The 14,822-nt window shown below is 38.5% G+C and overlaps 1 protein-coding gene across 1 annotated transcript in view; it reads right to left on the minus strand.

Moving 5' to 3' along the window:
* Positions 1-687: 687 nt before the first annotated feature.
* Positions 688-14,822, minus strand: part of ROBO1 (roundabout guidance receptor 1) — a 295,424-nt gene continuing 281,289 nt past the window's right edge. The window contains exons 27-30 of the mRNA XM_041414791.1: positions 13,068-13,220; positions 4,434-4,742; positions 2,990-3,192; positions 688-2,375 (exon numbers count right to left, since the gene is read on the minus strand). Coding sequence (XP_041270725.1) covers positions 2,361-2,375; positions 2,990-3,192; positions 4,434-4,742; positions 13,068-13,220 — 680 coding nt within the window. The 3' untranslated portion in view covers positions 688-2,360. The remainder of the gene's footprint in view (positions 2,376-2,989; positions 3,193-4,433; positions 4,743-13,067; positions 13,221-14,822) is intronic.

The following is a 14,822-nucleotide window of genomic DNA, read 5'->3' on the forward strand; positions in this document are numbered from 1 at the left end:
ATATTTGCTTCAATGTTGCAGTTATGAAAAAAACCTCTACCTGAGAGTTGTGCCTGTTAAGGCTCTAGCAGTCTTCCGTGGCAAGACAGCGGAGAAATGTGTCAGCCAAAATCAGTGATTTTTAACTGGGATGATGGGCAGAGGATAAGGAAAGGGTGATCAGTACGATTACAGGCTTATGAAAATACAAGAGTGGAAAAGGGGGTATCACCAACTCCACCATGATCCACAGCAGGGCTCTCCCATCCACAGAATGGCCACTGCACAGGACAGCAGGCAGGAAAGGAAACTCACATTTGTGCACATCCCAACAAACACCAACTCCTAACATTCATTCTCTTCACTAATTTGGAACTTACTTCCTTTGTAGCCAACCCCCGAGGTGAATGCCTTTGTTGGTACAGATTTTCTTCATCAGCTCTCTCTGGAAGTTGGCAGGCCGAGAGAAGTTTTCATTATCACAGTCCATGAAGCGCCCAGAAATCAGATCTTTAAGGCAATCAACTGTAATTATGTAAAATCCTAGGCTGCATTCAGCTCTCCCAATTTGCTTATGCTACTGTAGCTGTACGATTTCAGTGGAACAGATAGATCCTGGCTCTTGCCAATAGAAATAAGATCAGAGTTGCCCCTAAAATTATGCTTCAGGGAACACAAGAAACTACGCAGGAAAGATAATGTATTTGAGAACATTTTTAATAAATAATGTGACAAAAATTACTTTTCTGATTATTGGATCCTCAGTATGCAAAATTATGGCTAAAATATGAGGTTTCTTACATGAACATAATGAAAACATTAATCACATGGATTTTCCTTTAGTACTGCACACCCTTTCTATGGAACCTTCCTTTAAAAATTAGCTAAATGAAAAATTTCAGTCCTCGGTAAACACCAAAACACTTTTTTTTTTCTTTTTTTTTTCCATTGGGGCTAGTCCTGATAGCTGTCAATAAACAAACACACATTTTTCCATTAGCACCAATGACAAAGAAATTTTATAATTACAAAAAAGATCAGAAAATCTACAGACAGAGGACATCATTTGGCAAATTCAATGCAACTAATGCCTCTATTTCAGCTTTAATGATAATCCAATGTTTAAAGAGGCCACAGAAAAACTGGTAATTTCTGTAAGTCCAGGAAAAGTGAGAAGTGTTTTGATTATGGCCCACATTAACATTTGTTACTTTACCATCTGTCACCATTCAAATATTCCAAATACAAACATAGAGCATTAACAAAAAGATGAAAAATATCCCAAACAAATGCTTAACATTTTCAATAAGACAAAAAAAAAGGTTAATAGTTACAATGGTTTACAAACAAAGTTTAGTGATTGTGCTTTTAAAACCAAAAAAAAAAAAAGATAAGCAGTGCATTACAAAAAAAATCATTGCCAAGATCAAACAAAACTTCTTTAAGTGGCACTTCTTCTTTAAGGTGAATTGACACAAGTAGAGGTCTGAGATTTGGGCCAGTAGCAGTTGATGATATTACCTAATTGTTATTAAAAATGTCCATTGGGTTTTTTTCATAAGCAGTGTTGAAGCTGAAAATTGGAAAAAAGTTTTCGATAAACTTCCTCATGCTATGATTAGGCAAACAGCAATCACACTGGCTTACCTCCTGCCTGTCCCAAAGGACATTTTTAATAAGAATGTATTTAATGATGAAAATGGAAAGACAAATCAAAGTACCACAGGGGTTTAAAATGAGTACATATTTACAGTAAGAGCCATCTTGTCCCAAATTAATTTTACTTTCATTTGTCAAACTGTATCATCTGCAAAAGGTTAGCAAGAGACTGGCAGAGCACAAGACCCACAGTCTGTGTTAAAGCTGCAAGATACCACTTGCAGTGACTGCAGACCACAGTGAAGCCCCCAGAACCAAAGGATGCTCTGCACCACGTTCACCCTGGGGGGCTCTTTGATCTCTGCCGCGTCCCTTGCGCTGCTAGCGACTGGCTCACTGGAGAACTGGCAGTGCACTGAGCACCGCCTCGCTGGGGAGAAACCTTGGAATCCCAGGCCCTGGAATTCCCTTCTGGTCTAATCCTGGAGCAGCAGCTGGCCCAAGCACCTCGAAGAGCAGCTTCCCTGCCTCCTCGGGAAGCGAAGGTGATGCACTCGGCGTTACGGAATAGGCAAGGGCCGTTCCTAGTGAGGAGGGTTTACAAAGAAAGAGTAAAACAAAAACTAGCATTCTGATGGCATGAGGAAAAAGGAAAAATTGTACACTCTGATTGCACTGAACATTATTTCTGGCGTCAAACATCATCAGACTTGAGGCATCTTAAGTGATTTTTTTTTTTCTGATTACATTTTAAAAGCCTGTTACAGTACATGTCGTTGTCTTCAGCTTTCTGTTTCCTGTATTAAAAAAAGAGGATATGAATTACTACATGTTAACCTTTATAATTTAAAATTTGTTTTATATACTTCTTAGAGATTTTCTACCTTTAAATGATAATTACTATATTAAAATATGCACAGCAGCGTGACTGTGTGTTGGCCACCCTTTCTACAATCAGTATTTAAATTGAATCAATATCATTAGGCAGAAAAAGCAAAGAAAAAAGTTTGCATCTTGGTATCTAATAAATACAGAATGATAAACTGTCAAAAGATGTGAAAGGCAATGCCATGGTATTCTCAGATGCTCTAGTTCTTTATTTTCAGTTTTGAAAGAATCTGGGTGGTGTAAAGTGCTCTTCAAACTATTTTATTTCTGCAACTCCTGTTCCATAAGTTTCACTGTGGTGACAATTACATTATACATATATTTGACTTGTTTTTAATGTTTCGACACACTCCTAATTTGTTTACTTGGATTGGGCATAATATTAATGAACAGATAAATGCACAAATTTTCCTGAACAGAAATATTGCTGGTTAAAAAGTGTTTTTTCCTGGCGTCTGGCTAAAAAAAAAAAAAAACAACCCAGCTTTATTGTAGTCATCTTCAGTATTACAAATGCAGTTACCTCCATCTCTTCTTCTTCTTCCTCTTCTCCTTGTTCATAGGCTCCCAGTACTTGCATTTCTGCAACATTCCTTCGGGCTAGATTTGCTTGATCTGCCCTCTGTCTGCCTCCTGACCCTCTTGATGACATGGAGCTGGAGGAGCTGGGATCTCTAGGATTATTTGATGTTGGAAACGTTGGTCTAGAATATGGCAGGATGTCCTCTGTATAATTAAATGCATACATTGTTATGTTTACTAGCCCAGAGACACTGTGAACCTAAAATATCTGCACGCAGTTGATTTACTTTTTATGATTCTCAGGAGGTTTAAAGCGATGCCTGACAAGAACATGAAATATGCTGCTTCCATATCAGCATTATAGAAGCTTTCTCAAGGAAATTTATAGTCTTTACATGGTAACGTTCACTACAGAAAAAAACTAATTCATGATTAGTGTCCATTTCATTTCAATTTAGGATCCCTGGTCTATGTTCTACAGGAAAATGAAAAAAACCCCACCCCCTGTAGTATATATTCAATATGACAGAGTAGGAGGAAATGGGAATACAAGTATGACACAGGGAACTCACTCCATGTAAATACTGGACCTTGCATTTCTCAGGCTGAATTTGAGACACAATCAGTGGCCATGCTTTAGTCTTTCACCACCACCCTCTATGGCAGCATTCTAATAATTTTTTTCTACAATCCACTGTAATCAAACTTCTATTCACATGCCCACTTAACCAACTTAATACCCAAACACCCCTGATGTTATCCCTAAATACCTGTAGCTAGAAAGGACCAGGCATTTGTATCAATCTGTGCTCTTGGTGAACTCTTGGCATGTTCCATTAATTAGCAAACTTAACACTTTCCATATATAAGAGATTTCTTTGATCAGGTCTGGCTCATATAATGCTGTGTGGGTTAGTATTAATAACTAATCCACAACTACTAGGGCTTTCTTACTCTTGAAACAGGACCAGGCATCATTCTGGCCCTTTTGTCCTGTACAAAAATGGCAAAATGGGCCAAGTGCTGATCCTTTGGTTGGAAAGTTAAGATTCTGACTTACAGATCTACCGTCTGGCTTCACTCAGTCTCCTTATAAACCAGATTATAATTAGATACATTAAATATAAGTAGACTACAAGTGTATGGTAGAAGCAGGGATACTGATCCTTACAACTCTTGAGGAATATTTCTTTTTGCTTTCCTCAGCATTAGCTTGAAAATGGGAATACATGATGGGTCTAAGGGCAGCAAAATAGAAAACTAATGTTTTGTAAGCTTGTAGTAAGCTTGTTTAACTCTAACAAGATCCTTCAGCATGACCCATATTCACCCTACAGTTGTGACAAACGATGGCAACTCAGCAGCTCTAATTCCACACCACCAGCCTGCAAAGTTCCCAGCAACCAACACCCAGCACTCAGCCAACCCCGGGCAGGCAGAATGACCTTGGAGAAGATGACTTTTTGCTGGTGCGCCGTCTCGTTTTGGTGCTTTGCTGGCTCGCGGTTTGCTGTCGCCTGGCGGCTCCAGGGGCTCCCTGCGCTCCCCCGAGCCCGTCCGCAGGTCGGGATGCTGCCTGCCCTCCGCCCCGTCCCTGCCCTTGTAGCTCGCTCCCTTCCTGTCCGCCGATCTGTCCGTCCTCGTGTCCATGGAGGCGAGCTTGGGCAGCAGCACCGGCCGCACCTCCAGCTGCGCCTTGGACTGCGCCGTCGGGGACTTGATGGCTGGAGGGGGCACGGGAGGAGGGGGCAGATCTGTGGAGTTGAGAGAGAAGAGCAATTACCATGACATCGCACACTAGTGAAATTAAGAAATGATATTTGACTCGAACTGAAGAAACACATGCTCTTGTTTACTTTCTGCCCTCCCCTCTCCGCCCCAAAAAGTATTATGTTGTTTTTGAAACTGGGTGTTTTTCCAAAAGCTTGAGCTTTAAAAACACAAAGGATGATGCCTCCCTCCCTTTTCAAATCACAATATTTTCTTACAATCATTACCAAAACTGCAATAAACTTTAGGCCCTTGAATATCAGTTATGGATACCAACAAAGAGTTAAGGATAATAACATATCCTTCCTGACATTTGTAATTGTTTGCTAAGTCCATTCAAGAATACAGCAGCTTGTGCTGCAATTGCTCAAGGTCTTCAGTGTAGTGAGCATTAAAGCAAACAAGCTGGGAAGTAAGAAAGTGTATGAGATGCATTGCTGACACACACAAGGATAAACTATATGTATTATTGCACTCTTGTGCAATAACATTGCACTTGCACTCTATGTATTTTAAAATAGTAGATTAAAATAACACACATATTCTTGATGTCTGTGTGACATTTTAATATGTCATGACATTAAAAAAAGCACAGTCAATGAAGTAATAAGTTCTCAGAAAAAAAAAAAAGAAGAAAAGACACAAAGATTTCTGGATTTGTCTTTTTAAATTAGCACAGCTTAAGGGGTTCTAAAATTCTGAACATTTTAAAATACTATTTATAAAGAACACACATTCTTTACTTCTTTATATTTTTCTATTCTTGCATTAGGACATAAAACTAGAATATATAAAATGTTCATCAGGATACAACAGTGCTCTGTGGAATATTAACGTAAGGAAAAAATACAGGAGTCAAGCAAGGAAGTGGTAATACAAAAGCAGTTCACAATAAAGCTATAGGCACAATTCATATGGATTTAAGAGAACAACAGGTTAAAAAAAGTGAGATGAGGTTAATATTCTCAAGTGAAATTGCTGGGAAAAAACCCGTCTCTATTAAAAACTGAAATGTCATCATTTTGTAATAGTGTGCTTTCTGCTTCCACAAAAATCAGGGAGCAGCTGTGTTTTTCAAACACCTTCACTATATATACAGCTAATTCTGAGTCTATTCAATAGAATTTTTCAACTTAAATTTACCTAAACTGGGCCAAAAATAAAGGTAGTAATCCTGAGTAAGAAAAAGTAGGTATCTAATAGATACACATAAGTTCAGATATGGCAGAGGCCAGATATTTTTGAGAGGTTTTCCAGTGACACAAAGCAAGAGTGACTTGATCCAGCCCTGTGGAAAGATGGAGCAATGCAGAATTCAGTGCTCTGTGTAAGGTTATTGGGAACCATCCACCACATTTACCTGGTGACATATCTTGGAATTATCCTTCACCTGTCTTAAACAAGACTGGAAATTTTATCAATTGGCTGGATTGGAGTGATGAGGAAGAAAGATGTCAAAAAATATGGTTCATAATGTTGGACATACTTCAGGGAAATTATATCCTACTGCAATAACTCTACTGTCTTGGTGGAGAAAAAGCCCACAACAAACAAACAAAGCAAACAAACAAAACATCCTATCAGGGTTGTTTGTTGAATATTAGCAGTTTTGAAGAGCAGCTAAAGGTACACAAATGACTGTTGAGACTTAATTTTGAGCATCTACCTAACACTACTTTCAAGTATCTTTTAAGAAAAAGGACTGTCATTTTCAAAGCCTAAAAAGGCATAATGTAAGCTTGGATATACTAAGTGGCTGAATCAAAGTGAAGGGGAGGTTTAGACTGGATATCAGAAAAAAGTTCTTCACCCAGAGTGTGGCTGTGCACTGGAACGAGCTCACAGGGAAGTGGTCACAGCACCAAACCTTACATCGTACTTGGCAAGAAAGCACAGGATCAGTTATGCCGCATTCCTTTGTTACCTGTAACTGTTAAACATGGTTTACAGAGGTAACCTCTGCTCAGTACACAGCCTCAGCAGAGAAAGTCTGTAATTCCAGCCATCAGAGTAGCACTTAGACTACCTCTTCTAAAAATCTCTAAAAATGCTTTTTGGTGGCAGGTGAGGTCCTGCCACCAAAAAGCAAACGAAACTACTTTCACTGGGTTGCCCAGCCCTGTAAGATGCAAATTTGAATTTCTAGATCACAAAGATATGCACCCATGTGATCTTAAGAGTCAATACCTGCTGCAGAAAGTGTTCTGAAGAAGCATATAACCTCTTACAAACCAGAAATCATGTGAAAATTCATGTGAAGTCTAAGACCTCAGAGTTGTGTGTAATATGTTCCTTGAAAGCCCAGTGCATGAGTCCATGTCAATTCACACTAAAGCTTATTGAGCACAAGAACTATTCTTCCAAAGCAAGGCTAAAGATGGACCCCCACTTCTCACAGAATACTGTTATCAATTACAGAACTTGGATTAAAAAATAAGACAAACTCCAAATTAGCCTGTGGAGATTCCAACAATTCTTTCCTTCACAAGGAAAAATTTCTTCTCACAGTATGTCTTCCCTCAGAAGATGATATACTCACTCAAAAGTGGATGAACGATACTCAAACTCAGAAGTGTAGACATCTGGAACCACAGATGCTTTTCTTTTAACACACTCTGGTTGGATTTGTCCTTATCTCAACCCTTTGGGGTGCCTTTGGGCACCAAAAAGGACTGTCATGGTTTTAAGCCTGGCTGGAGATGAAATTCCTCTCAGCCACCTGCTCAACCTTCCACCTCTCTTCTCTCACCCCAGTGGAATGGGGAGGACAATCACAGTAAAAGCTGTATGTTGAGCTAAGAACAGTTTAATAATTGAAAAGTAAAATACTACAATAATGGTAAACAATAACAAAAATTATAACAATGAGGGGAAAAAATAAGTGATGCACAATGCAATTGCTCACCACCACTGGTCACCCAGTTTGGTCACCACCCACTGACCAATCAATGCCAGACCCTCTTCCTGAACCCTTCTGGGTATAAACCCCAGTTTATATACTGGACATGATGTTCCATGGTGTGGAACATCCCTTGGGTCAGTTTGGGTCACCTGTCCCAGCTATGCTCCCTCCCAGGCTCTTCTGTGCACCTCCTCACCTGGCAGAGCATAAAACAATAAGAAAAAAAAAAGTCTTTGACTTAGGATAAATATGACTTAGTAAAAAAACATCATCAACACCATTCTTATTCTGATCCAAAACCAAGCCCTGTAACAGCTGCTAAGAAGAAATTAACTCTACCCCAGCTGAAACCAGGACAATGCAGTATCTTGTGTCTCACATGCTCCACTCACTTTCTCTACAATAAAGCACTGAAAAGCCCTTCTCTTGAACCTGCTGATGTAAAGGGAGTGGAGATATCCAACATCAGCCATTTCAGCCTCCCTTGGAGCCAGTGTCCAGCAGATGCACCATGGCTGAACGAATACTGAAGGGAAGGAACATTCCTGTAGCCTGTTAAATAAAACTACTTTGTTCAAGAATCCTATACAACTACACAGGACCATGAACAAAGTGGTGTTGAACCTTTACTATGGAAAGGGAAGATGCACTGATATAAAATGTTTCATAAACTGGCAGCAGCTCCATGGTACAGTAATAACTAAAGAAAAGTGATATTCACTTTCAAGAACATTTTTGCAACCTGCAGGGAAACTATAAAAATCTTCATTATAACACAGTACTTCTGACTGAGAAGAATCCTTAACAGAGGGGAAAAAAAATCCCTTTCAGAGGTCAACACTATTACACCCCTGTGGTATTTATTTTAACAGCTCAGGTCACAGAGAAAATCCAGATTCAATCTGCCTCCTCGAGTACAAACTGGCACACTTCTTATTAAAAGCAAAATGGATGTTTCCATTGTAAGGAATAAAAATAAATCACAAAGCAACATCAAACCAACAGAAAGAACTCAGAAGTATTTGTTAAAGGTCAGCTGTGCTCACATGTTTCATTCATGTCTATGTATTATGGTTATCCTGCTTCCCATGTAACTCAAACAATTAATGGATGCCATTTCATAGCTCAGCCTACAGGAGAAACCTTCCATAGGTGTTTTTTGAAAAGAGAGATTATAATTTTCTAAATGAGAACACACACAGGAACCACAGCATAAGCTAAACAGTGTTGAGGAAAAATAATCTGCTAAATTAGTTTATCACAAAAGTGGAGAAAACATACATAAGCACAAGAAGATGAATTTTAAGTAGTGATCAATGAGGGAACTAGGCTTCATTAGGCAACTCTCTTTTTTAAACTCTATCAAGACGCAGATTTCTTCAGTCATACTCAGAAGAAAGTAGCAGTCATAGATAGATTTGATGCAATACTGAAGAAGACCCCTGGAAGTGTTCAAGGCAAGGCTGGATGGGGCTCTGAGCATCCTGAGCAAACCTGGTCTAAGGTGTCCCTGGCCACGGCAGGGGGGTTAGAACCACAAAACCTTTGAGGTTCCTTCCAACCTAGAACATTCTATCATTCTGTAAGATACAAAAGGAATTTTCAGTCTATTTCATGTTCATGCTGGTAGGCAAAACTCAAGATTGTTCCTGACTTGAAAAAGCCTTAGACAGCATTTAAGATTCCCAGACACATCATAATCTGAGCTATTATTCATGTAGTGAAGCTGTTTTCATGCTTTGTCTCTCAAGAAACATGGCTCACACTGTACACAATAACTGAACAAACAAATTAATACAGCAAAGCCCAACGTGATGCATAAAAGCTGTGGACTGTTGCCCTTTTTTTTTTTTTTTGCTTTCATGTACATTTGCATAAATATCAAAACAATTTTCACTCCACAAATCCTCCCTCAAGTAAAAAATTATGTATTTAAAAAATATAATGGACTCAGAAGTAAGAAATGAGAAGAGGACAAGCATCTGAAAATTATTATAATTCAATAACAAGCTGATTCTTAGCAGAGTAACAAATGCATTCCCACTTATTTTGTACCTTACTAAAATTTGCTTCATACGGAGTAGATTGTTTTGTACCACACAGGCAGAGGGAGACAAAAGTACAAATGGTGTTGGCATGCATAAAGGCTTAACACTTCCAAGTGAAAATTCAAGGAATATTTGGCAGATGTTCAACTGCCTTTTGTGAGAAATTCAGCTGCCCTGACATCATGTCATTGGTAACACAGCTAAATAACTCAGCTACAGTCTCAGCCAGTTAGTTGCAAAACTGTTTAGTATTTTTTCCTCACTCAGAGATTTAAAGAAGAATCCGGATTTAAAATCTCATGTGAACTGTGAAAGGCATAATTTCTATTGAAAGACCTACTGAATCAGAACAATGGCAAAGTACTTTTACCCTTTTTACCTAAATGCTTACAATTCTAGGGTTTATAACAACTGATAAATCAATTCAAGACAGTTCAGAGGAGAGTCCCCCATATATATTTTTAGAAAAGACAAACATTGTTTTAAAGTTTGGTTTTCTAAATTAAATATGTAAGTAGGTCAATCAAGGTTGGGAAGGAGGGTACATCTGCTTGTTGGTTCTTGTAATGCATTCGTAGTAAACTCTCCTAAAAGGCTAGATGAAGAGCAATTAAAAATTCATATATTTTAATCCTTACCACCTACTGTGCAAAGATTTTGAGCAACAAACATGAAGAACATTTCACTGCCTGGATGACTGTCAAGGAACAAAATAAGCGAGCTGAAATCCCACCTCACATAAAGCAGCTTGAACTTGAACTAATGCTCACAGAAAATACAAAATTGTTACTACTTGGACAATGCAGAGTAGGTGAGAGAGCACTCTTACTTAAAAATAGGTAGTGGTAAGGCTATTATTGATTGCTACATTAGTAACAAACACACCTTCAGAAAGATCAACCTCTTTCACAGATTTGTCTGTATGATGAAAATAAAAAAGAGAATTTTGAAAGATTTATATATATTGCTGTTGATAAAACTACTGGCATTTTCAACTATTAATGGAAATCTTTAATTTATACATCCTTCCTATTACTAATCATTTAAATTCTTCATTACACTTGTATTTCATAGAAGTACTAGCAAGTACTAATTCAGGTAATTCGGGAACAGTAGAAAATTCTTTATATGCAATTCTTTAAAATTCCATTTTAGAGGTTGGGAAAGTAATGAAGGAATATATTTTTCTCTTTTTAGTATTTATTGAATGCTTCTGCTTTTTATTCACTCACTACTACAAACACATATACGAGTAAACATATATGATGAAAAAAAAAGCGACTCTGTATCAGGCACTCCTTTATAAGAAAAGATAAATAATAGACATCAAGCTAGTATAAAAATCTAAGTATATCTCAGAAAGGTCAGTTGTGTTTAAATGTTTCATTCACGCATCCATACCATTTTACCTAAGGAAAACAATTACTATATGTTACTTTATATCTAATTCTAAAGGGTCACAATATACTACATGAGGTTACTAAAGTGAATGGTTGGAATCTACAGTAAGGTTCCAAATATACTTATGCAAATAGACTGAGGGGAAAAAATAATAATTAAAAAAAAATCAAAACCAAACAAGTCCTTCAACCTTTGAACTGGATTTTATTAGATCTGCAGGAATTAAAGCCATAATTCTCCATTCCCCAAATGACGACACTGTACTGCACTATAAAAAGATTAGTAGAAATTCTTACTTAATTAGAAAATATGCTGAAGTAAGCAGGTGCTACGTAACACAAAACAAATATTGATCATGATTGTCAAATCTATATTGTAATATCTAATGGCAATGGCTCTATGATTTAACTCTGTATAACTACTTTCACAAAAAACCTGTCATCAAATACAGGCCCATCTCTTATTCATCCCCGTGTTAGAAGCAAATGGCCACATAAAACACGTTTATTTATTTATTTCTGATGTCCTAGCTATTGTGTTTGTATTGAGGCTTGATGCTCTGCCAATTATTCAGTTAAGAGCATTCTCTTCAAGAGAATAAAAGCTGCTAAAATGTCAATAAAAATCCTGTGAAACGCCATTACAAGAGTCTCATAAACGTAACATTTCTGGTACAGTTTTGGGATTTACACCTTATGTTGTCCTTTCACAGAAGCAAACATGCACAAAAGCACTGTAATAACCTCTTGAAATCAGATAATATTCCAACAGCTCAGTTTCGCTGACATAAGGGGCCTGGGCACAAGCCAAGAGGCCCAGGTGCACTGTGTCATGCCAGCATTTAACGCAGCCTAATATCAGATAGATGCTACTGAGAGAAAATACTCCGAATAAAGTACAGATAATAGCACGGACAACCACTCATTGCTAAATTACTTCTGCTCATCGTGCTTTGAGCTTTGTATTAAATTTTTTCGTCAAGTGGCAGGAATCACAGGGAGAAGTGGTTCAAAACTCCCTTCTTGTAACCCTGGATAAGGATCTATAATATTAGCCTTTCATATGATAATGGCAAATGATGCCCCTCTTTGAAAAATTTCAGGCTGGTAATGAAAGTCCTAATCAGATTGTTGTTGCAGAGAAGCAGGAGGTGGGGAGCTCTGCCCTTCTCTCCTCTTCCCTTCCCTCCCCTCCCCTTCCCCCACATCTCCCTCCTGTTAGCAAATTCCGCAAACTTGACAAGATGGGTTAAGTCTTGGGGAATTTATCTTACATGAATTTCCAACAAAGCCTACGGATTGTTTTATACAACTGGAAGGCAGTGCTTTAATAAAAGCTGCACCACCTGAGGCATTTTCATTAAAGGCTCTCTCTAGACAACATCACAATGTTTGCATTATCATCCTACGCCCCCAAGAGAATACAAGCACTACCTTTTCAGCAAGAGTTGATATTGTGTGTGAAGGCACGAGAGAAGATGATTAGATTTTGCTTTCGCTCACAAAGTAACTGCTTGCAACAATGCTGCGGTCAGGATTACAATTCACTGGATTTGTGCTGTACACCATTTGAACGGTGAATTGCTTTTTCTCAGGAAGAGACACATTCTGAAGGTTTTAATCGTCAGTCACGTGAACAAAGATTTTAATCCTAACCAAGCATTATTCTCAATGACTGTACTATTTAAGCTATCTGGGCTCTTAACTAATGACGGTAATTAGCCGATTAGGACTCTATAGAAAACAGGTGCAAGGCTCTGCAGTGGCAGCATCAATGTACAGTATTAAGGAACTCTGGCATTTAAAATGATTAAACTGTTCAGCTTGTTTAGCAACAGGAAACACAAATCACTGAATTCTGAAACACAGCGTTATCTCTGTGGAAAAATTTCACGCGCACGCACTGAATGTGTATTTAGAAAGGTTCACTGAGGCTTTCACCCGTTTCAGTGGACTCACCATCTGTGTAGACTTCTCTGCGCAGATGTCCTGGCTGGTGTTTTTGCTTTTTGGCAGGTCGGACCTTCTGTATTACAACAGCACTCATGTTGCTGTCGGTAGATACAGGGCTGGTGGGTCTGGGACAGTGTGATGCATGAAAATGTCTACGGCCTGCAAACGGTTGTAGAACAACAGCAATTATTTTTCTTACCTAAAATAAGACCTTTCATACTTTTTCTTTCCACATCAGAATGCTCTAGCTGTACAAAATCTAAAAATACACTGTTGGAACAATAGTAAAGCTCATCCAGTTTTAGAATGAGCTGTAACTAAATCGAAGCATTTGCTATCCTATCATTAGGCAGGCTGGCTTGCTTGCACAGAAATTATCCAGCTGCTTGGTAGCTGGTAGCTCCTGCCCCAGGAGCACAAAATCCATCAGCAGGCAAGCACAAGCAGGATTCCCACCCAGCCAGTTTCTGGAAAGAGCACAACATTTCCCTTTCAGGCTCCCCCTCCCCTAGCCTGGGCCACATGAGGTCATCCCTGCAATAAGCAGAGCAAGTGACCAGCAGGTCTCGGGTACCGAAGTCCCCTCTGCCACTTTGCGTGAATTTTAATGAATGTATTGAGTCTGGACGGCTGGCATTTTATCACAGATTATTTGCAGATAAGAAGTGTCACATTTTAAGGACATGCAGTCAGGTGCATGTAATACCAATATCTATAAGTCATTGCATCACATGAACTTAACTGTTGCAAAAATATTAGCAAATGTATGTAAAAAGACCTTTTCTAAACATCTACGTCTCTGCACATATTTCTAGGAATTTATTTGTACAAAATGGATAAAATCCTGGCCCCGTGGGTACAAATGGGAGTTTTGCCACCTACTTCAATTGGTCAGGATTTCATCCAGAATTACTAAATTACCTCCCCTCTCACTCTTCATGATGAACAGCTGTGTTGAAATGAAACAAAGGACTGTTAACTGGGAGAGGATATCTGAAGTGGGAGGAAGGTTGAAAATCTGTGGAGTCAGGGTGGACACAGTTGTGACAGAGTACCTCTTCCGCAGGTCTGGCAGTTTAATAGGATTGATTGTCAAAACGTTCATGGAACTGCCTGAAACCTGCATGCCAGCCAGCTGCATTCTTGGTTTTTAGATGAAGTGTAACAATATCCATTCCACCTAGTAAGGTTACTGTATATATCCAGAGCCACTAGTATCCATGTCATAAAAAATGCACTATTTCAAATATCATGTTTTATACGTTTAGTGTTGTTTCAGGAGAAAGGAAAAGTGAAAACACAAACATATGCATAAGGCCCTGCTGCATATGCATAATCTCTAACTTAAAATGCAACTCATAACAGCTATCAAAATATGAAACCAACATAAAACCAGTTCATCCCAATAACAAAACAGTAAAAACCTGAAAAGAATTCCTGAAAAAAAAAAAAGATCAATCCAAATCCAGGGAAAATATGAACCTAAAGCTTTACTATTTTATTTGGACATTTCAAGAGAGCGGGATTAAATCTTCTCTTGTGACTGAAACACGCCTCAGAGTAACTGAAAACACTGGGAGCCTTATACTGGGAAAAGATAGACTTCTCTAATCCTTCCCCCTCTCATTCAGTTCTGAGTACAAATCCACCAGCAGGTTAGCGTTTGTCTGTGATCAGTGAGACCAAAGAACTAGGAACTACTTATGAAAAACACTATAGAGCAGCATTTTATGTAAACTGTTTCACCAAAACTCCTCTTCC

This window comes from Onychostruthus taczanowskii, unplaced genomic scaffold (assembly GCF_017590055.1).
Source record: "Onychostruthus taczanowskii isolate IOZ18803 unplaced genomic scaffold, ASM1759005v1 scaffold47, whole genome shotgun sequence".
In the NCBI taxonomy this organism is placed as follows: Eukaryota; Metazoa; Chordata; class Aves; order Passeriformes; family Passeridae; genus Onychostruthus; species Onychostruthus taczanowskii.